The 22,049-nt window shown below is 39.9% G+C and overlaps 1 protein-coding gene across 1 annotated transcript in view; it reads left to right on the top strand.

Moving 5' to 3' along the window:
* Window positions 1-565: 565 nt before the first annotated feature.
* Window positions 566-22,049, top strand: part of LOC126368266 (lysosomal-trafficking regulator) — a 46,224-nt gene continuing 24,740 nt past the window's right edge. Inside the window, exons 1-12 of the mRNA XM_050012163.1 lie at window positions 566-976; window positions 2,835-2,917; window positions 3,420-3,505; window positions 5,697-5,857; window positions 7,059-7,210; window positions 12,420-12,586; window positions 14,857-14,943; window positions 15,021-17,398; window positions 18,796-18,986; window positions 21,007-21,129; window positions 21,490-21,577; window positions 21,802-21,922. Coding sequence (XP_049868120.1) covers window positions 2,849-2,917; window positions 3,420-3,505; window positions 5,697-5,857; window positions 7,059-7,210; window positions 12,420-12,586; window positions 14,857-14,943; window positions 15,021-17,398; window positions 18,796-18,986; window positions 21,007-21,129; window positions 21,490-21,577; window positions 21,802-21,922 — 3,623 coding nt within the window. The 5' untranslated portion in view covers window positions 566-976; window positions 2,835-2,848. The remainder of the gene's footprint in view (window positions 977-2,834; window positions 2,918-3,419; window positions 3,506-5,696; window positions 5,858-7,058; window positions 7,211-12,419; window positions 12,587-14,856; window positions 14,944-15,020; window positions 17,399-18,795; window positions 18,987-21,006; window positions 21,130-21,489; window positions 21,578-21,801; window positions 21,923-22,049) is intronic.

The raw sequence follows: 22,049 nt of genomic DNA, 5'->3' as shown, positions 1-22,049 counted from the left end.
ACTTGTTTAAAGTCGGTTCTTATGACCAAATTATTTACATCATAATATGAATGAAAAATCGATGCAAAATATTAATATTTTCACAATATTAGGATACCTACAATAAATTACAAAGACTTTCGTTTGGCCAGATATGTAAATTGATTTTAATTGAACAAGAATTAAGATATTATTAAGAGAAAACAAATAGGTGTAGAAATGTTTGTAAGATTTTTTGCTGATATTGACTATTATTATTAAGATCATTACAGAAATGTTTTTGAAAGTTAAGATCCATTTTAGTTCTAGGCTACTTTAAAGGTGTTAAATTCTGTAGTTTCTGGTAGAGTCTTAAACAAAAAAAAAATTAAAAACGAGTTACTCAAAGTTATCCTGGCTAAATTACATTATGTTTTCACTGTAAGTAAAATTGAGTATTTTAATTGACATGTTGTTTAGCAAATGGCATGCAGCCTTCTTGGTTGTTTTGCGTAAAATCTTCTATTTATAGTCTGTGCATTGTTAGGGCAGTATCTTGTTGTCTTGGCCCTATCCAATAACCGGCCGGCGTGATAAGGCTTCCCGCCGCTCCAGTGACCGCGCGCCGCTCGCATCGCATGCACGCACGCGACATAATAATATGGTATTAAATAACCATTAACAAAATATTATTTCCATAAAAACACTATACGATAATTAATTAGAGGCTACCACTGCAGAATTCACAACAAAAATAGGTATTTTTCGGAGGAAATAATTTTCGTTATCTAATTGGAATTACACTTTACTGTAATTTTACTCAACTTGACTGTATTGAGGAAGGTCTATTATCAGACCCAAGATATTTTAAACAAAGGCCAGGTCAAGCATACCCTAAACCGGTGAGCATGCATGAAGACAGATGAGTGGAGGCAGCAAATGTGATGTGTTAGGATCGTTGTAAGTGGAGTTCGGGAAATAGGCGTGATTACGTAGAATCTACTGGATGAGCTTATAAGTGAGTGCATTAAGTGCGTAAGTCAGTGTGACATTATCCATGATTATCTATTGCAACGTAATACAGTCATGAGCAATATCATGTACCCTCATTAGAACCCTGTTGCACTACCATATTTGACATTTAATGAGACTTACGTTTTGATTTTTCAAAAAAGTTAATGTGACATGGTTTCAAAGTGTATACATATTAGTACTTGTGACCGTACATGTTTATTTATTGAAATATATCTCTCTAAGTCGAAGCCGCTAACTAAGCGAACTTTTATTGAATATCGACTTATTCCATTCAATAAAAGTTCCCTTAGTGGATGATTTCTTTTACTCTAGGTCCAATCAACTCTTGAAAAAAATCATCTCTTTAAAAAAGATAATAATTTGTCTTGTTTGACTTTCACGAACCGTACGCGATAATTATCTACATTTCATAACATTTCGCCTAATCAACGCCACTTTGTCACGAATCGTTTTCTTGAGGAATGCATTCTCGTCGCGGATTACTCTGTAGATTACTCTGACGCATTCATAGACCGAACGAAATTAATAACTAAAACATTATTGAATGCAATGAAACTATTGTATTGTATTGTAAAATGTATTTATTAAATCTGTGGTAGGAGCCTTAGACGAAGAACGCGTGGCCTACATCGTAGTTTCACGGGTTCAAATCCCGGCCCGGCTCGAGTCTATTCATAGATAAATCAATATCACATGATATCCAGGATTTGTGCCCGGTTAATGGCAAAAGGCTCGCCCCCTATTACATGGGACACAACTTAAATGCAGCTGGCGAGAGTGCATGTTATATGTATAACTGTATGTGTGTGTAATTCTATCCCGCACAAAAAAAAATCGGCAAGTCTTATCTCTGCCGCACCATTAAAAAGTGGAAGGGGCCGGCTCAGGTGTTCCCTCCTTACAACATGGGGTCCTTCAAGCGAAGCGTGAAGAAGCACTTAGGCCAGTATGGTAGTCGCAACTGATTCAAAATTGACTCATTGCGTTGCTTATTAGTTGCTACTACAATTAGGGCTTCTGTATGCTTACCATCAGGCATAGTCGAGCCAACATACTTGGCCATAATAAAAAAAAAACTGTGCCTACCCATTCGGGGATACAGACGTGATGTAATGTTATAAAACTTTTAGAGTGTGATATCAAAATAATCGCAGAAGACTCATGTTTACGTAAATAAGTTACTAGTACCATTTGACTTGACATTTTACAAGGATATCTGTGCCTTCTAGACAGGGATAGGATAGCTTTTGATAAGGAAACAGGGGCCCCTTTGAGGTCTCTCAACGCAGGTGCCAGTGCTATCACTAACTGCTCTGCCTGATAACACGACAAACAGTTGATTGTGTTTTTCATTCGGTAGGTAATTCAGTCCCCGTGCCTGCTCTGACCGCTTGTGAAATTCATTTCATAATTGGTTTTCAAATTCTATTCTACTGTACATACATAATGGCCCCGGTTCCTGCAGACACTTCCTAATTTTATTTTAAGTCATACCCGTCACTTTCTTATCCACCGAAAAGGAAAGGGACGGATGATTGTCAACAAGTTAATTTTAAAACGAATGAATAACCCGTGCAAATAAAATAGGTTTGCAATCCGTTTCACGTGCTGTCTACTTAACTCTGTCGGGTTATTGGCCGATGTAAAACTTTTAGACGGTAGTTATAGATTTCTGCTTAAAACTGACGTGTGTTCCATAAATTTTATGTTGATTTTATGCCTGTCGATTTCCCGTCCCTTTCTTTTTCAGCGGATTACAAAATGACAGGTGTAACTTAAAATAAAATTAGATGGCGTCTGCAGGAATTAGCACCAATATGCAGTTATGAACGTTTGTGCAGGTCATCGCGCGGGCATGGCGGAAGAAGACTCGCTGAAGCTGTACTGGGACCACTTCTTCAAAGCAGAGACAGGCACTTATGAGGTTGCTCTACTATCTTTCTTTTCTTTTGTCGTAGACTCTTGTAAATTCGATAGTGACCATTGAGATTCAGGGTCTGCACTGAATTACAAGGTACAGTTATGGTACCCATTTTAGGACCCTGTCGCATTATAATATTTGTCATTTAGTGAGACTTATAGTTCAATTGGCCAAAAAATCTGATGTGACATGGTACCAAAGTGTATATATACTACATATTGAAGCTGATGACCCTACTTTACGTACCTTGCTGTCATAATTACAGTAGGTAGGTACGGTCACGAGCATTAATATGTATACACTTTGATACCATGTCACATTTACTTTTTTGACAAATTGAACTGTAAGTCTCACTAAATGTCAAATAATTATGTTAGTGCGACAGAGTCCTAAAGTGGGTACATTATATTGCTCATGACTGTACTTATCTTTTATTCAGATCTTGTAACTTACGTAAAATCGTTTATTTCATACGTTCTTTGCTTATCAGCGGTTTGTTTGCCAGAAATCAACATGGTTGGATCTGTTCCTGGCGGAGTTCCTGATCCGCGTGAACGAAGGTGCCAAACCGAAGGAGTTGATCAAGTTTTGGTAAGAAATAGGAGAAGTTCATTCCTCTACCAACTTAAGTATTTCTAAAATACTTAAATGATTTTCTATCTTTCTTGAAATATTCGTCTTGTGTATAAATGTGCAGTAAATCCGGTATTTTGGGAAAATTCCTAATTAACAAAAATCGGGAAGATCTGATGAGTATGGTAAGTAAATGGATATAAATGAGAATTTTCCCAAAATACCGGGTAGATTATCCACCATCACCAGCCCATCAACGTTCCCACTGCTGGGGCACGGGCCTTTGCCTATGGATGGATAGGGAGATCGGGCCTTAAACCACCACGCGGGCCCAGTGCAGATTGGTGGTTATTAACGACTGCTAATGCAGCCGGGACCAACGGCTTAACGTGCCTTCCGAAGCACGGAGGAGCTCGAGATGAAAACTTTTTGTTTTTGTGGTCACCCATCCTATGACCGGCCTTTGCGAAAGTTGCTTAACTTCAACAATCGCAGACCGAGCGCGTTTACTGCTGCGCCACCGAGCTCCTCCATAGATTATCCATATATACGTATAGTCATACGACCTCGTGTCATACGATGTTTATCGTCCATCTCCCGAACACAAGGATCGGACGTGCGTCTTCCGCGATCATTATCCAATCATAGTTTATAACTAGCTACAAGTAAGCATGTCCAGTAACCCAAACATCTAACAGCCTATGAATAAGGTCGCATGTATCTGATGTTTATATCAACCCGAATTACGTAACAAACAACTAACAAGTTACGTACAAGCATGCATGGTTCGTTAGTTCTTAGCAACTATTGTTAGGTAAGCAAAACTTATTTACCGTGTAAAAATATTCTTAAACGCAATTTAGACTGGAAATTATATAAAAAAACATAAGAATAAATATAAAAATCATTAGCCGTTGGGCTGGCAGAGGAAGATCTAAAAGGATCTACATTGACCAATTTGAAGACGTCCTTAAAAAAGGTTTAGTACGATCTATTTTGAACCAGCGTGTGTGTATGAAACGATTGATGAATGAGGAGAAAGCAGGAGAAGTGTGTCAGGATTTCCATAGTCTCTGCTTACCCCGGTGAGAAATAGACTCGAGTTTATGTATGTAAATAAAAATTTTATCGTTAGTTTTTATCCAACAATGCCCTAAAAAGAAGGATTTCCTCCATTATCCCTTATGATTTATTTACACGCGTTTTAATGAAGAGGATGGTGAAGCCTTGGAGTACATTGTTGTTATATCCCGTATTATTTTAGGCACAATTACAAAACATCTAAATGTAACGCAATATCCTAGTTTTCGTCAAAAACATGCAAACAAAAATGGTAGTTAGGAAAAGAATCCGGACTGGGAGGGATGGGAGGGTATTTTCTATTATGTTCCGATATGATAGCTATATATACGGGTTTAGTATGTGGAGTTGTTGTGTCCGATTGTAAAATTATAAGATAGGTACATGCGATAAAGGATGTATGCGGAGTGGACCAATCACAGTGTGCACATAAAAGCAAAAGCATAGTGTAGCGTGCAGCCTGTGGGAAAACTTCACTCAGAAAGGATAAGCGCCATTCGCGTCCAGTTCAACAACGCTTTTGGGTGTTGTTGCGGCTGCCTCGATTCTGTAGCTCATCGGGCGTGTTCTTTGAAGCTCACGTCACGACTATGAGGGAGCGATGCACGTCTCTGGTGCGCAGGGTGCGGGGCAGCGGCAACCCCACCCTGGCGATGATAGGTGCGCGCTTTAATTGCCCGTATTTGCGAAGATGTTGTGACTTCCATGTCATAGCATCTAATATTAGATAACGCTACTAACATCTAGAATAATGAGAGTGAAAATGGCGCCGAACCTAAACTGTACTATTCAGTACCTATGTTTTAAACATTTGTACCTAATTTCGAGGAAAGTTATATAACACATTCAAGGTACACCTGCTACTTTGACTGTCAAGAATAGTACAGTTTAGGTACGGTTTTTTGATGTACATTATGCCTGGATTCATTACGATACATTGTTCATATTGACTAAGAGTCAATAGAATCTATCTAGAATAAGTAGTAAATAATAAAAAAAAAAGAAAAAAAATTAGAAGACCTCTCGGGACTCCATCGCTCTTTCTGCTCGTCTTAGCTCCTGCGGAACCCTAGGGTTTAGCTGAAGCGATGATGGCGATAGTGTTATATTACAATGAGTCTCCCCGCAGTCCGGTGAGCGGCGTGGTATCGCTGGTGGGGTGCGAGCTGCTGTGCGGCATCCATCGCGTGACGTCATCCGTCAGCGCGCACTGCTCGCCGCTGCCCACGCTCGACGCCGCCGGCGCCGGCGCATGCTCCGGGAAGGAGCCAGCTGATACTACCACCGCAGGTATTCGCATTAGACAGACTAATTTGATAATTAATATCACTTGGTATCTAGGATTTGTGGCCGGTTAATGGCAATAGCCCATCAAAATCATGCGAACGCGTGGAGCTCGCTCCATCTTAGGCCTCGTCAATGCCTTCGGGCAAATCTGGGGCCAAGAGCAAACCCATCAAAGGTAAAAGAAATATGGAGATAAAAAAAAGGCTGGCGAGAAGTGGGCGCATATACTATTCTTCTCTGCCTACCCCTTCAGGAGTACAGGCGTGATGCTATGTTATGTTACAGACTCGAGAAATGACTTTTAAAGGTTTTTAAAGGGCAGGTCTTGGCTCAGTAAGTCAAATCATATGAAAAGTTTCCAAAACTTGACGACTTCAATACGCGCTAAAAACTTAAAGGATTTACAAAAATGAACAGATACCTCTTTATCCCTTTTCTTTACATGCCAGTGGGATAGATCCCACCGTATAGATGTAATCTAATAGGACTGATATGCTTTTAATTTGATCCTCACCTAACCTACTGGAAAGTGAGATGACTTTCGAATAACAGATCGGAATTCCATTAGGTTTCCTTAACATAAGCTCACGATTATATCCCGATAGGGGTAGTCAGAGGTATATCCATCGCTAAATGAACTAAGTACTCACTTCACCGAGCTTTCAGTTAGACCAACGTGATAGGTGAGTCGTATCGCCGTCTATACAAAAAAGGTTATTATAAAGTTTGTGATTATTTAGAAGATATGAATGCATGGGATTAACTGTCTGAGAACTGATATTAGGCAGCTAAATTACTCAATTGTATACCAATATTTTATGTTTATTTTTATTTTTTTAAAGAACGTCTAGGGCCCTGTGCCGAGGTTTTTCTTGCAGCTTCTTTTCCCCGGCTATACAGGTTGTGAGAAGCTGCAGTAGTTTTAGGCGGATGAGACGTTTGTTATGTAAAATTGTCGATTCAAAGTGTAACTATGTTACCTACTGAATAAAGATATTTTTGAATTTGAATTTGAATATAATGGTCGACCAACTGTGTTCCTGAAATCTGCATTAAAAGTAAATTAGTAACTTATTGGTGCAAGCTCAGATCCGGGGTTCGAACCGCGCGTTCCCCGTTTCAGAACAAGACTGTTCATATTTTTTATCGTTTTAGGAATGTATAAGTCGTATACTAAATATGGGTTTGTTTGTACACGACGAAGGGTCGGAGCCAAAGCCGGAGGACCCGCGGCTGCTATCGTGTAGCGCGCTGACGCGGGCCACGGCGCAGTCAGCCGCGGACATCCTGCGGCAGTACCTGCTGCGGGGCGCCGCCTGGCGCTGCCTCGTGCTGCTCACAGCGCTCGGAGTCGAGGTAACGTGATCCTTCATACCCTGCCTGCCCTGCTTCATAAACGTTACATATATACATACGTATATAAACTCACGTCTATTTCCCACCAGGATAAACAGAGACTATAAAATTCCATTTGCTTCGATCCTGACAAACTTCTTTTATTAAACGTTAAGTAGCGTTATCCCATTTTTACAGGATCCTCTAACCCAACCTAAAGATTTGACAGGTCCGGTTTTTCTTATAGAACCGACTGCCTGTCTGACCTTCCAACCCGAAGGGAACACAACTCCGAAATGCATTTCTCGGTAATATGGGTTTCCTCACGAAGTTTTCCTTCGCCGCTGAGCACGTGGTAATCATATAAGATCCAATCATGAATTCGAAAACAAGTTCGTTAGTTTAGGCCCGTGCTGGGATTCCAATCTGTGACCTCACAGTGAGAGTCAAGCGTTCTTCAAACTGGACTATCATGGCTTTTTCGTAATAATAATTGCATTTCCCATACACATTTTACATTTCTATTTTTCCCTAAAAAAGTAGCGTTGAGAATGATAAACCGACAATGCGGCTCTTAAATTAGTGATTTGAATTACATTTCATTCTTCATTACGTCCACCATTTGGAAGCTTTTTAATATTTCTGATAAATCTGCTCCCCCACTCCGCAATGTACATTGAATTAGCATGGTATATAATCATTGTAAAGTTTACTAGACGGAGCCTTGCTGTGACCGAGCGGCCGCGGCGATGTCCCATGATCTTGCGATGTAGTACCGATGTAGGTACTCACCTAGTTCGAGGTATACTGGAAGATAATTGTGAACGCTTAGTAATTTGTGACTGAGTAAAAGTCTCATCCCATCTCCTTCCACTGTTTTCTGACGAAGCAGATGTTTTGTCAGTCCATTTCAAAGGCACGTAGATCGTCTTTTCATCGGCCTGTGAGAGCCAGGCTGGCTCTCAGCACTTTAGATCTAATCGAATGCGTCGTGTCAACAAGCATCTGTACGAAGTTTTGTTTATAACTTGTCGAGAGTGCCATTGAAGTGGCAGTTTTGCGGTCTGGCGAAATGTGTCACCTAGAATCTAAGTACAAAAAGTTGGTCAAATTGCGTCATAATCTATTGTTAGAGAGCACGTAGGTACCATTTCACATCTGCGACTGATTATAGTTTTATCTAAATCGCGGGGAAGCAATTAGCCCCGGTCGCGGTCGCGTCTCGGTTATCAGGGGTCGAGCTTTCCATCCATTGGAGAGTGCTCTCCGCTGCATTCCTATAAATGGATAATACGTAGCTGGTAACAGCCTCCGTAGTCTAGTGGTTAGAGTGTTGAGCTAACGATCTGGAGGCCCGGGTTCGATTTCCGATGGGGACATTGTCAAAATCACAGTGAGACTGTCCTTCGTTTGGTAAGGACAGGCTTGAATCGCCTGATTGTTCGAAAAAGTAAGATGATTCCGTGCTTCGGAGGACACTGTAAGCCATTGATTCCGACTCTTAGCTGTAAAACACCGCAGTGGAGCAGCGTGATGGAGTATCCTCCATACCTCCTCCGGTTGATTAAGTAGAGGCCTGCGCCCAGCCCTGGGACGTACATAGGGTGTTTATGTTATGTTAGCGGATAGCCCAGTGCCAAGTTCAGTAATCCCAAGGGCGGTCAGCCTTTGGATGGGTGACCGTTGTGTACTCGTTTTGGTTTTTTCTATTTTCTGAACGGCGCTTAAATCTAGCCGGGCTTATTTACTCTGAAGTTTAGTTTTATTATTATCTTTATCAATTTAACACACAAAGCGTCTTATTTATTCTCGAATTGTCGTCGCATCGATGCAATGAAATCAAGTCTCATTACTTAGTAATTGTTCCAACGCATTCTGTGAATGATCTTTGTTATCTACGTTTATAAACAACATTCATAAACTCATGTTAACATTTTAGTACAGTCTGGTGTTTTATCGAAAGGACTATAAATTGTATCTGCGCCCGCCCGACCGAGACCTAACCTAACAAACGATGTCAATTTAAATCATATACATTTATTTTGAATATAGGATCATTATATTGAAAGTTAAGACTCTATTCTATGTCTAGCACACAATTGTATCACTTTCTACCAACTGATTCGAAACTTTTTTTACGTGAATTGTTGAAGGTTTGCCTCATTAACTAGTTGCCGGATAAATGGAGAGCGCTGAGGGCTCTCATCCGGTACTAAAAGGTATAAACAACCGTTCGGAAGTAAAAGTCTACAAACAAACAAACAAACCCACACATCAAACATACACACATAAACAAACAATAGTGTGTAAACAGTTTTTAGATGATTCTTGCGCTGCTGGACCATAAAGCAAATGGAATTCCATAGGCTCTGCTTACCCCGGTGTATGTTTGTGTGTAGTGTAAGAAATATCTCATATTCATTTCCACATATTACTAAAATACTATTAGTTAGTGGGCTAATTCGAGAATTGTTAATCGATTAAACTTTCCGCCAGTTAACATGTTTACAAACAGTCGATGACTCACAGCAGTCAGTGCGTCTACTCGACCTGGATTCTAACACACCGTCGGCCGGCCATCATATGGACACCAAAATATAAAATACCTCGTTTTACACAGACACTATGCATATACATTATCGTACACGCACATCCATGTATGTATGTGACATCTGACGCCCATACGATTGAAGACTAAAGTAAGACCGAGGGGGTGGGGGGTGAGGTAAACCTAGCTCAGCCGTTACTGGCGAGCGGACATTTGCCCTTCTATAGGTAGTATTATTCCTTATTCTATGCTATTAGGCTCCAGCTGGAATATAATCTGGAACGCAGAATTCAAAAATGAAGGAGATTATTTTAGCTCTACAGTGTTAAAACGAACATTATGGAACAATAAATCTAAGTTGTTCTAGGAGCGATGCCGATTCAGGTAAGAATCGCGAGACAAGTCTATTCTGACGTTTTCTTAACGGCAATTATAAAGTTTAATTTTCTTAAACCTTCCGTTTACTGTAATTCTGCCTAGCTTTTATAATGAACTCGTTTGATTCTTACTTCAGTTAGATGTATACTGGTAGGCGACCTCAGTGCGGGGTCGATGACCGTATAACTCGACTACTCCGGCGCTGGGGCGATCGGTCACTTAGAAGTTTAGAAGCCTTGCGATTGCAGACAAAATGCTAATTATTGAGAGAAATATTAACAAGATTACTTAGGTTATCTTGTTTTGATAATGACTAACGTTTAGAAGATAAGAAATGCGGGATGATTTACTCATGTTATTATTATCGGGACGATTTATATCTTCTTGTATCTTAATTTGTTGTCTTGAATTACTCACATTACAAAAAACATTGATAATTTAAGTACGTAATTTCACTGGTTTTGAATGACAAGCACTTATTATAAAATAAAATTACAAATCAAACTTTTTTCCTATGATTTTAAAGGTTGCAGATTTTTTGGCCCTCCAGCCAAGTAGTTAATGCCATCTGCGCCAAATCTACAATAAGTCACGTTATAAAAAAAAATTAAGATACGGAAAAATTGTTTTATTTTATTTTATTCTGGTAGCTTACAGCCTCTTTTACAAAGTATATATTTATATGTGTAAACAAACGCCAATTACAAAGCTACCACAGGTGAACCTAAAACATTTTACATGTCAAACGGGCTCAGTTACCTAACCTAAAATTAAATAAGGTTCCTTGTTCAGCAAGGTTTTTAAACTTTGAGTACTACTGCAGAACAGGTCAAAGCGAGAATCAGTATTGAGCTTATTAACTAATCTTAATGTTCTAGGAAAGAAGCTATTGTTTTTATAATTAGTGTTGTTGTAACATTTCCCGCCAATTTCTTCAGATAAGACAAATTAACATCATCGGGACAATTGGGTCGGGTTCAAGATAAATTATGAAATTCTGATTACTAAATATAGACTGATCTAAAACTAATGAAAAACTTTTTTTTCTATTTAAGTTATTTATGAATTTTAATCAAGACAAACGTAATAATAAGTCCGACATTTTGTCACGTTTTTCTATGACGTCACAGTGTGCGTTTTCATACAAATTCCATAGTAATTTCGTGATTTGACGCTTAGTATAAAGTAAGTGATTTGACTAGTTGGAAACTAGCCTATTGTCCTTTTTTGCTTCATTATAAGAAGGGACCAATATTGCTCCTCTAATCTTATCAGTGTTTTGTACTCTAGTACAGCTCTAGCTGTATTTGTGTATAGAGCAGCTCCCACTACCATTGATAAACAATACGCATTTGATGCAGGTTTGAATTACTTGCTGTTATCTTATCGCATCTAATAGTATTTTAATACAGATGCCATAACTTAATGCGACAAAAAATGGATGAAAACTAAATTAATTATCATCATCATCTGTTGGGTATACGCAACAGTGGGATGATGCGGGCTGATCGATAGCCTATAGTCCTATAGGCTTCCTCCATTTTACACCACCCTTACCGGTCCTGGGCTATCCACTACTTTCCCTTCTCATGGCCACCATTTTTAAATTAATTATAAGAATAGTCCTAGTACGGCTTTGTTATAGACAACTCTGGGCGCCATCCTACTTGCGTCAGACAGAGTACTGCGGAGCGGAAGGCAATAAGGAAATCACTGCCCTATTTTTCCCTAAAAAAGTAGCATGGAAAATGCTGCACCGACAAGAGCGTGGCTCTTAAATTGATGATGATGATAAGAAAAATAAATGTAAATCGCGATAGTTTAAAACAAAAATAAATATGTAAGTATCTACTAGGTGATTAATTACATACATACATAAACTCACGCCTATTTCCCACCGGGGTAAGCAGAGACTATAGAATTTCATTTGCTTCGATCCTGACAGTCGTGAGGTGACTAATTCTCTCAATTTTTTTCTGTTATGTACCTAGTGCGTACATAACAGAAAAAAATGGGTTTTCTATAGGTATAACATATCACAAAAATCACATTGTGTCAAACTAGGGATAGTTCAGGCCGATGAACCGATTGTCTGGAAGATGATCAGTGCTTCGGAGGGCACGTACCAGCTACTATTAACTTAAGTATGTAGTGGTTACATGAGCCATACTAGGGGACAGCAGGGTTGATGATGTCCAAAGAGGGAGAGAATTATTATTGTCTACATGGAGTCCGTCATGGATGTCACAACCCACACTGAGAGAAGGCTGCGTGTTGTTTGAGGCTATGATGTGTGGTGCGCAGGGCCTGTCGTGCTGCCGCCAGCTGAGCTCGGTGCTGACGTGGGTGTTCGGCGAGCTGCGCGGCGCCGGCGCGGCCGCCCGCGGCCCGCCCGCCGCCCGCGGCCCGCCCGCCGCCCGCGCCCCGCAGCGCCCCGCTCGCGCCCCCATGCACCTGCTGTTCTCATACAAGTACGTCGCTTCCATATACACTAAGGGGTAGGCGGAGATGTATAGCACACCTACTCCTCGCCAGCTGTGTTTAAGTCCCATGTAATCGGGGGCCAACCTATTGCTAACCGAGCACAAATCCTGGAAACCAATTCGACCAGCTCATCACATAAATGTCTACATCTTAACTTGTCACCTTTGCTAAAGGATCCGCGAATCGCAGTGATATTGGCTAATGTACTTAAAGATTACAATTGAAAACTTCAACAATGTACAAATAAGTAGTTTATGTCGTAGTATAATAGGCCATAAAATTCTCAAAAAAACTGTATTAAATGTAACCTTTAACTAGTCCTTTAATTGTTTTTAGTATAAGGAAACAACTTACAGTAAATCACAGAGATAATTTATTATCAGTCTCAAACGTATACATTGTAAGAGGCCATTGTTTGCTTCTAAATGATACAGTTATGCGTACATTGTTAAAGGTTTTAACGAAAAATATGTTTCAATATGGCTTTTATCATAATAACACAGTCTGGCAGTTCTGATAAAGAAACTTTTATGCGCAAAAAAATACATCTGCTTTTTGAATGTGGTGTTATCAATAAACTACACGCATGCATACATCTCAACTGGCGCCGGTACATCGCAACTCATCATCAACCTTGCAGTCTTTGTATTGATGGCAAAGATTATAATATACATATAGGGTGTTAATGACATCGTAACGAAATTTTTCAGGGATGATTTAGACCGTGAGTTGATGTCAAGTGAAATTTACCATCGCAAAAGTATGTAACTGAAAATATTAAAAAAACACTTGAAATTTTCATGAATTTCCTGCGAGGAAATTCCACTTGTTATCAACTCAAAATTATGGTCTGAATCAACCCCCTCAGTGTTCGGTACGGTGTCACTAACAACCATGTATCCGTATGGATACCTTTACGTACTTGTACGGGTTATAAGTGACATCGTTACGAATACTGAGAGAGGTGATTCGGCTCAGCAACAGTATAGAATGGAAAATAATCAAAAAAATCATAAATGAATTTTGCGACGGAAAATTCCACTTCATATTAACTCAGAATCATGGTCTAAATCATCCCCCTCAGTGATCGTTACGACGTCACTAACGGCCTGTATAATATGCAATGCTAGCTTCGCAGTGACTTTATGATTTAGATAACCACAGTAGACAACCGTTAAATACTGGCCTCCGTGGTCCAGTGGTCGAGCGTTAGGCTCACGGTCCTTTATTCGATTACCGGTTGGGACACGTCTAACAAAAAATCACTTTGTGAGACTGTCCAATGTCCTAATTGTATAATAAATACGCCTGACTGTCCGAAATGATGGTTTGTCCCAGATTATATTTACTTAAGTAATTATGTAGTCGTTATGTCCGGAGCTTTTGACGGTTCAATAATAACTCTGACACCAGGGTTCATAAAGTCGGTCATTGATCTCACAACCCATACGGGAGAAGAAAAATAACTTAAATAAGGTTGTTGTGTTTTAATACGAATAAGGAGGATAACGTTCAGTCAACTTGTCCCAAATCCAGATCATGCAAGCATAGACATATAAATATTTTTTTTATTTATACGCTATTTATATCAATGTACATGCATTTAGTAATGTAATCATGTCTGTGTATGTTTGCCCTTGACACGTTGAAAAATGTAGGCAAAGTTAAACTGGCAGTTATCTTTATTTGTTTACGTCGGATGCATGTAATCGTAATGCTGGATATTTCCACACGAACATTGTCAGTAATGTCCCGCTTATGTATGTATTTAATTACTTTTTGTTTCATACAAGAGCAGGATGAGAAAGTAATTTTCCCGAACATGTTTTAGGAATTGACTCGGGGATCACATTCTCTGTTACGCGGTAGACTTATCTGCAATTGTTACTAGTGGTTGAAAGACTGTTGCCAAGAGTGGATCATAATGTAACGTGATAAAAGAACTTTTACTTTGCGAGCCCTAATTTGGTTAGGACATTGCAGGCTGATCACCCAATTGTCCGAAAGTAAGATGATTCCTGCTTCGGATAGCACGTTAAGCCGTTGGTCCCGGTTACTACTTACTTGTAATACCACAGTTTTGATGAGATTGGCAATAGATTACTACCCGTAATCTCGCGTCTCGCGTCTGTGGGGTAGACCCCATAACCCACAAGATAGAAGAAGAAGAGGGGTATAGGATAGTTTCTTTTTCTTTTTCGTTTCTTTTAAAACTATTTCATTGGTACAGTAGACTGATACCGATTGTGTTTCACAGAATCTGGTCCAAACAGAAGCAAAGCGGCAGTCAAGGATCGAAGAGCAGCTCCATACCGTCCTCGGAAAAAAGCTCCGCTACGGGACGGTAAGCCAAGTATGCTTTATTACAATGTTTGTCATTAACTTACTATCTAATGATAATGATGTATGGTATTTCCGTAGATCTCGACACCCCAACCAAACGAAACAAGACTTAGAAAGCAAAAGCAAAAGGAAACATAGTAAACACAGCGAACAGTCCAGCGAGACCGGAGACTCAAACGAGGACTTGCAGGTCCTTAACAGATCTTTAGCCATCAAAGTGTGCACGCCCAACGACGAGTTCGAATACTTCAATTCTCCTATTAAGTCTTCAAACGAATACTCCAATGAACCTGTATACGGCGGCCCTTTTTATACGCCGCGGAAAGCCAAACCTAAAGCAGACGATTATATGAACGATAAACATAGAGAAATTATCAATTCCGAAATCACTACATTCGAATTTACGTTGCTCATTATAGACTTGTTGCAGGAGTTATGTAAGACTGAGAGTAGTTTATCAGGGTCGGAGGGATCACAGATATCCATGCAGTGTATCAACTTTTCTCTCAGAAACCTGTGTTCGCTGCAGTTCGGCTCGCTGCCCCAAGCCGTGCAGTACGACAGCGAGGAGGTATCAACAATCAAAGTAGCCCTAACAGAATTACTCATAGTTTCCCTAGACAAAGTCCTCGTACATTCCGATTTATGTTCTAAGTTGATCAATAACGGTATCTTGCCGATGTTATTAAGAATATTAGAAGATGTTGTATGTAAATCTAATAATAAATATAATGCGAAAGAAGATCAAAAATGTGCCAAAGATAGCGAGAAAGCAAATAAGACTGAATCGGACAACTTGCTCAAATTCGTGTTTGGTGTGGGGTACTCCATAACCGCGTTCTTCCACTGTCTGCTGATGCAGTGCCGCTCGGTGGACAAGCTCAGGGCGTTCACTGATCAGTTCAAGTTATACGGAGAGTGCCTCAAAGGCGGCTTGCTCAAAGAGTGCATAGAGGTAATGATAAGGATACCAGGCGATGAGGAAGAAATTGTGATATTGATTAAGAAGTTAATAGAATCTATAGGGAAACTAATTGTTGGTATGAAGCGTATTCGGAGCGAGGTCGTACACTCCGCGGCTTGCCCGAGAACTCGGCATAAAGTGTGTCGCCAGAGAGTGGCGGCGGGGATGCATCACCACCACGATATACTCGGAGAAGCAGGCACTGGACTGCCAATAGCTTCTTCATGTTGTATATCGGTTTTGTACGGCACTTTAACCTCATTAGTAACTGATGACGAGGTGTCAGCGCAATCGGTACTGAGGAGCAAAATTCTTCGAACGATGCTCAACTCTGGAGTGTGCTGTTGTTTCTCACCAGGATTCCTCATGGAAAGTATCGTCCGATTAATGCTAACACACAACAGCGTAGCGACGTTATGTCTCCAAGTCCTAGAACACACAGTGTACGGGGAGCTAGGAGCGAGCGTCCTCACTCCTAAGGTTACAGATCAGCTGCCGTGTTCCATATGTGAGCCCACTGATGATAAGAGAGATTTGGTGAGGAAGTACTGTCCTCATGGCGTCAGTCCAGTTGAGAGGAAGAGCGTCTGGTCATTTCTAATACATTATAACTCGTTGCTCCAACTAGACAATCACAATAACGTGCTGCACGCTACAGTGAGCCACTTGTTACGTGTCACACCAAAATGCCGCATGGAGATGAAGTATGAGTTACTGTTCAGTGTGGTGTATCCGACCTTCATTGTAGCAAAACACAGGTACATCATAAGGATGGAAGAAGCCGCATATTTCCTCACGGTTTCCTGTCTCAACATATTTGCAAGCTTGCTAAACACAGTATCTTTTGCTGAACAGTTCATCCAAAAAGGAGGACTTAGTTACGTATTAGAATTAGTATCTTTATCTGAATTTTCAAATCAGTGCTGCTCGATACTTGAGATCGCAATTATTGTAGAGATCTTCAAATTGATGAAAGAAAATTCGGACATGACGTATTTCAGGGAAGTGAGCTCTCTAGCATCTGTTCAGATGTTGTTTAAGTCGTTGAACGAAATGACGGATAAATGTTATAAAATCTACAAGATCAAATTACCAGAAGAGAAGTACGAAGAATTGTGCGATGTTACTAAAGAGAGAGAAGCTTTGGCGTTTCAACAGGTGGCACGTACTAGTATTTCTTCAAGAAAGTTGTCCTCGCCGAGAGCAATAAAAACTTCCTTTGCTTCGAGTGAGAATGTTGTGGAGGAATCTGTGGAGGATTTTCTGGAGGTGTTGAAGAACGTGTGGACGTTTTGGAAGTCGTGCGCGGGGCTGTGTTTGTACAGTCCGTTGTTCCGGCGCTACGTGGCCAGCGAGCCCGCGCTGCTGGACAGCTACGCACTGTTGAAGCTGCTGCTGTATTATCTGTGTAACTGCGAGTGCAGTCAACAAGAGATGAGGATCCTCATCAAGATCGTTGAAGCCTTACTAACTGTGCAATTTGCTGTTACTGGTGAGTGATATTGGCCATATTTCTTTAAAATTATGTATATATTTATACATAAAGGTTCATTATATTATTCAGTTCAGAATTTAGTATCAAAAGTGGCTGGATGTAATTTGCTGATTACTTGTGGCTTTTCTCTTAAGTAGACGTTCCAGATAATATTTATACACATACACACAACGCCCTAGCCCAATCAGGCAGCGGAACAGGTTTATCACAGTATATTTGTCATCAGTTTCTGGTACAGCTCATAATTTCACTTCTTTTTTTATCCAGGCTATATTTACAATCAATGCCAATATTCAGTAAAATAACTGTATTCAAACATAATACACCGCAATGTAACTATAAACTCTTCCTACAATGGGCGTCCTAACTGGATTTCCTGTATGTTCTTGTCCGCATTACGTTAACAATATTATTGTCACGGATTACACACAGCTTGTAACCGGACACCCTCAAGTTCAAGTACAGGAAAACATACGAGCTCTAGCGGTGATATTGTGAACCTTATGCCTTATAATAGTAGTGAGTTTTCCCTTGTATGTTCTAAACTCTCTTTGTTAAGTTTGGCCACAGACCACGGAAGCAAATTACACTCGGCCACGCTCCTAGAGGCGGAAGTTTTAATGATTATTGTGCCAACTTATTTATTATTAATGATTGCTGATCACTCATGCCAAATAATTAATATTTAATATTATTAATAATAATCATGACGACGACAAATAATGACAATTATGTTTTTTGAGCCATCCACCAACTCCACCAACCCGCATTGGAGCAGCGTGGTGGAATATGCTCCATACCCCCTCCGGTTTATTGAGGAGAGGCCTGTGCCCAGCAGTGCTGTGTATGTTTTTTGAAGTCTTGTAGTCCTTTGATATCTTTTAAGTGCTGTAGTGCAAATGCGCCTCTAGCAGCGGTCGGTTCAGTGCTCTGTGAGTGGCGAATGTTTTGCATTGGCGCACTCGCGGTCGCGACATCTCACGCCAGATTGGGTTTCATACTGCGGTTACTATGATCTCAAACTAATTATTAATGCAGATATCAGATATTGTATTACAATTAACCAGATCAAGGTTTTGTTGTAAATCTTGAGAATGTCATTGAACATTAAGTTTCCCATGTTGAAATATACAGAACCGGTCTAAGCTCGCAAAAGGATATTCAATATTTGCATCTTGAATTAGCTTTAATTAACGATTTTAAGTTTGAATAATATAATGAACTGCTGTTCTTTCAATACTCAATATTCAATTTTGGAATTTAGTAATTATTTTTCCAGAAAGAGAAATCCAAACCTAAGTTTGTTTTGTGTCTTGATAACCCTCTTTAAAATTAAACTGGTAACTATACTCCAAGCTCTATACGACTATAGTATTTGACGACGTATGTGGCAGATGTGACATCAGGGCGATCTAAGGAGACGAGCTGCGGCATAGTCCGGAGCGCCTTAAGCGGCGGCGCGGCGCTGCAACAGGCCGACGGCGGTGGGGGCGGAGGCCTGCGCGCGCTGTGCGAGGCGCTCATCCGCGTATGTGTGGCTGCGCCCTCGCGTGACCACGCCATGCCACGACAGCGACATGCTAAGGTATCTTCTATCGATAATCGACGTCACTAATCCTAGTAATGGTAATTGATAACTATTTAACCGCCGCAGACACATTTTTGTACTCTTACACTAATATAACAGCCCGACAGAAAATTATATTAAATTATTCGCCATTTTGCAGCTAAAATCGGAACTATTGTTTTCTCTATTACCTAAACTGATAAAATGTTATCTTTCAGCTACACGTATCTTATACTATAATTGTCTTACAGTTTTCCTTGGAATATGACATTGAGAATATGGTAAGTTTGCGTGTAATCTATAGAGAGCTTAAAAGGATGCTAAATATTCTCAGTACAAAATTAATCCATAAGTTGCCTGTTAGAAAATGGTTTTAGAACCAAAGACAAATAAAGTTTAATAGATGCAGGAGGTGTATATGCAGCCTCTAATCGGAGGCGCGAACCGGTTCTGTAGTTTTACGTATTTTGGTACATTTTATAGATAAAACAAGTTTTGTAGATCCGTAGCGTCTGAGATAAACCATATGCATTAAGGTTTAGTCGTCGCGTGAATGCGTTTGATTAGTACATACATACATACATAAACTCATGCCCGTAACCCCTAATGGAGTGGGCAGAGTCACAAGTAATCAGAAGACAAGTTGCATCCACTGTTTATACGATGGATATAATGAACCTTACGGTGATGGGATAAGTGATCAGCGTATCGCCCATAACAATTGTCAATTGTCAAGAAAGGACATAATCCCTCTGTCTGTTTGGTTAATATTTCCTTTAAATAGCTTCTGTATTCTCATAAGCAATAAGGCATCTTTCTTTTTTTTTTAAATATACTGAACCGTCCAACTAAAACCGTAAAGATACTAACAATTAATTAGGATAGTCCTTTATATATTTTAAAAGACCTATTATTTATTAAATGGGTATAAATAACAGTTCTCGTTAGGAACCGGTTTTAGTCCTTTTAGTTATCGTAATTAGCGAACCTTTGATAACACGATCTTTATGTGCAGTCACGTGTAAAAACTAAACATAATTAGCATATTGTTTGCTTATAATGAGGACTTTAGAGACTTCCGAATAAGTTGTCTTTTAATTATGCATTAATTTACCTACTTAGTACGGAATTCCAATTGATTGGGACCGGTCTGCGCTTAGATTCCGAGAAGGGCGCCGATACTTTCGTCTACACCTTCAATTGGACCGGACGAATATTGAATTCGAATTATTTGAATATATTTTGATATTATTTATAGAAGTTTTTTTTGTATCCAGTCCTTATATGATCAGTACTACTATCCTACTATAGGATTTTTGGAATAAACTCCTGTTGTTGCCATAAAGTCGTAATAAAAGTGAGAAAAACAAATTAAAGACGTCAAAAAGTGGGTCACAGTTGAATTCGAGTTTGGCGGAATGTTGTGTATACTTGTGTAGTTTGGTCGTTGGTGTTTTGGAATGAAATCCGCTGGTTCGATTCCTAGTTCTGTTATGCCACCTGTAAGTATTTATTTAATAATTATGTCGTTTATAAACGAAATTAATTTAAACAACCTTATGTAATTATGATGCAACGTGTTGAAATTCTCGTAACTTGATGATTATCGTGTTTATGCGATAGTCTGGTACAGTTTGTTTTATTTATATCAATATATGTATTTCGTACTCACCCTCGATCCACCGATGTCTGTCCCTCTGACTATGCTAATTTGCAAAGTGCAATATACTCGTAAGGTCGTCGTTAGGGCGGAAGGCAAGAGGGAAACCACTGCCCTATTTTTCCCTAAGAAAGTAGCATGGAAAATGTTACACCGACAAGAGCGTGGCTCTTTAATTAGTAATGTGATGAATATACTCGTACAGCGGATAGCTGAAGGAGTAATGATGTGTTTAATCGACTGGAGATCTATTCCTCCGGAGGCTTAATCCTGTAATTTTAGTTTTTATCACAATCATAAAATTGACAGGTTGTAAATGACAACCCCAGTAAAGTAGTTCCATGTGCCTTGATAGAATGTTACACGACCTCCCCTCAGGTGCCGCCGCTAGGATGTGAGTCGGGCGCCAGCTCGCCGGGCGGCTCGTCGAGCGAGGACAGCGCCAGCGGGCCCTACGCCAGCGAACACAGCGAGCCCGCCAGACCAGACCCCGGATATGAGGTCAATATACACTTGTTTACTCTGAAGCTATGACAATCCAGATGTATACACATAACATAATAATGGACACACAGGAAATACAAAACAAAAAAGACATGGAAATACAATAGTACAATAGGCGGCCTTATTGCTAGGTATCAGTCACATTTATGCCCGTTTTTGTCAACAAGCCGTTTTTAAGGATTCCCTTTTTTATAAGGATGAAAGCTGCTACATTGAAGAAATATTTATGTCTTCCCAAATACATGTCTGATTTAGCAAACTCCTAACGTAGAGTGACAGCTAGGTAGAAAAGACTGAAGGATGTCGGTAAAAACCAGCATTAGAATTTTACACATTATGAATGTTTTATGTTTACAGGCGGACGTCGAAATCGGCAAGCTAGAGTTGCTCTCACTGGAGAAGTCTCGCAAGCTTTCTGGATTGTCCGTTACCAGTAACATTCCAGGTACAAAATCCTTGTTACAATTCAATAAAACTGTGCTGAATCAGTACCCACCATTAATTTTAAGTTATACCTGTCATTTTCTTATCAGCTGAAAAAGAAAGGGACGGGTAATCAATAGGCATAAATGGAACACACGTAAATTTTAGGCAGAAATTTAAAAAGCCCTTTCTAAATTTTATATTGGCCAATAACCCAACAGAATTAAGTTACAGTCTAACTTGCAGGGTACACTACGCTGGGAGAGTCGGTGGAGCTAGAGTGCGCCGAGTACAGCAAACAGGGAGAGTTCGCGCATCCTGAGCTGTGTGTCATAGTTGTGGACATACTCACGCAGCTTATACAGAAGTAAGTTCAGATTGTATTCCGCATGTAATCTGGATACCTAAGTTTTAATAGTTATTTGTTCAACAGGCAACGGCAAAGATATAGTCCTCACTGTGCTCAGTGGTCTATTTTATAATCACTCTCTACG

This window comes from Pectinophora gossypiella, chromosome 7 (genome assembly GCF_024362695.1).
Source record: "Pectinophora gossypiella chromosome 7, ilPecGoss1.1, whole genome shotgun sequence".
Taxonomy (NCBI): domain Eukaryota; kingdom Metazoa; phylum Arthropoda; class Insecta; order Lepidoptera; family Gelechiidae; genus Pectinophora; species Pectinophora gossypiella.
The sequence above is the reverse complement of the archived record's forward strand: the minus strand, read 5'-3'. Positions and strand labels throughout refer to the sequence as shown.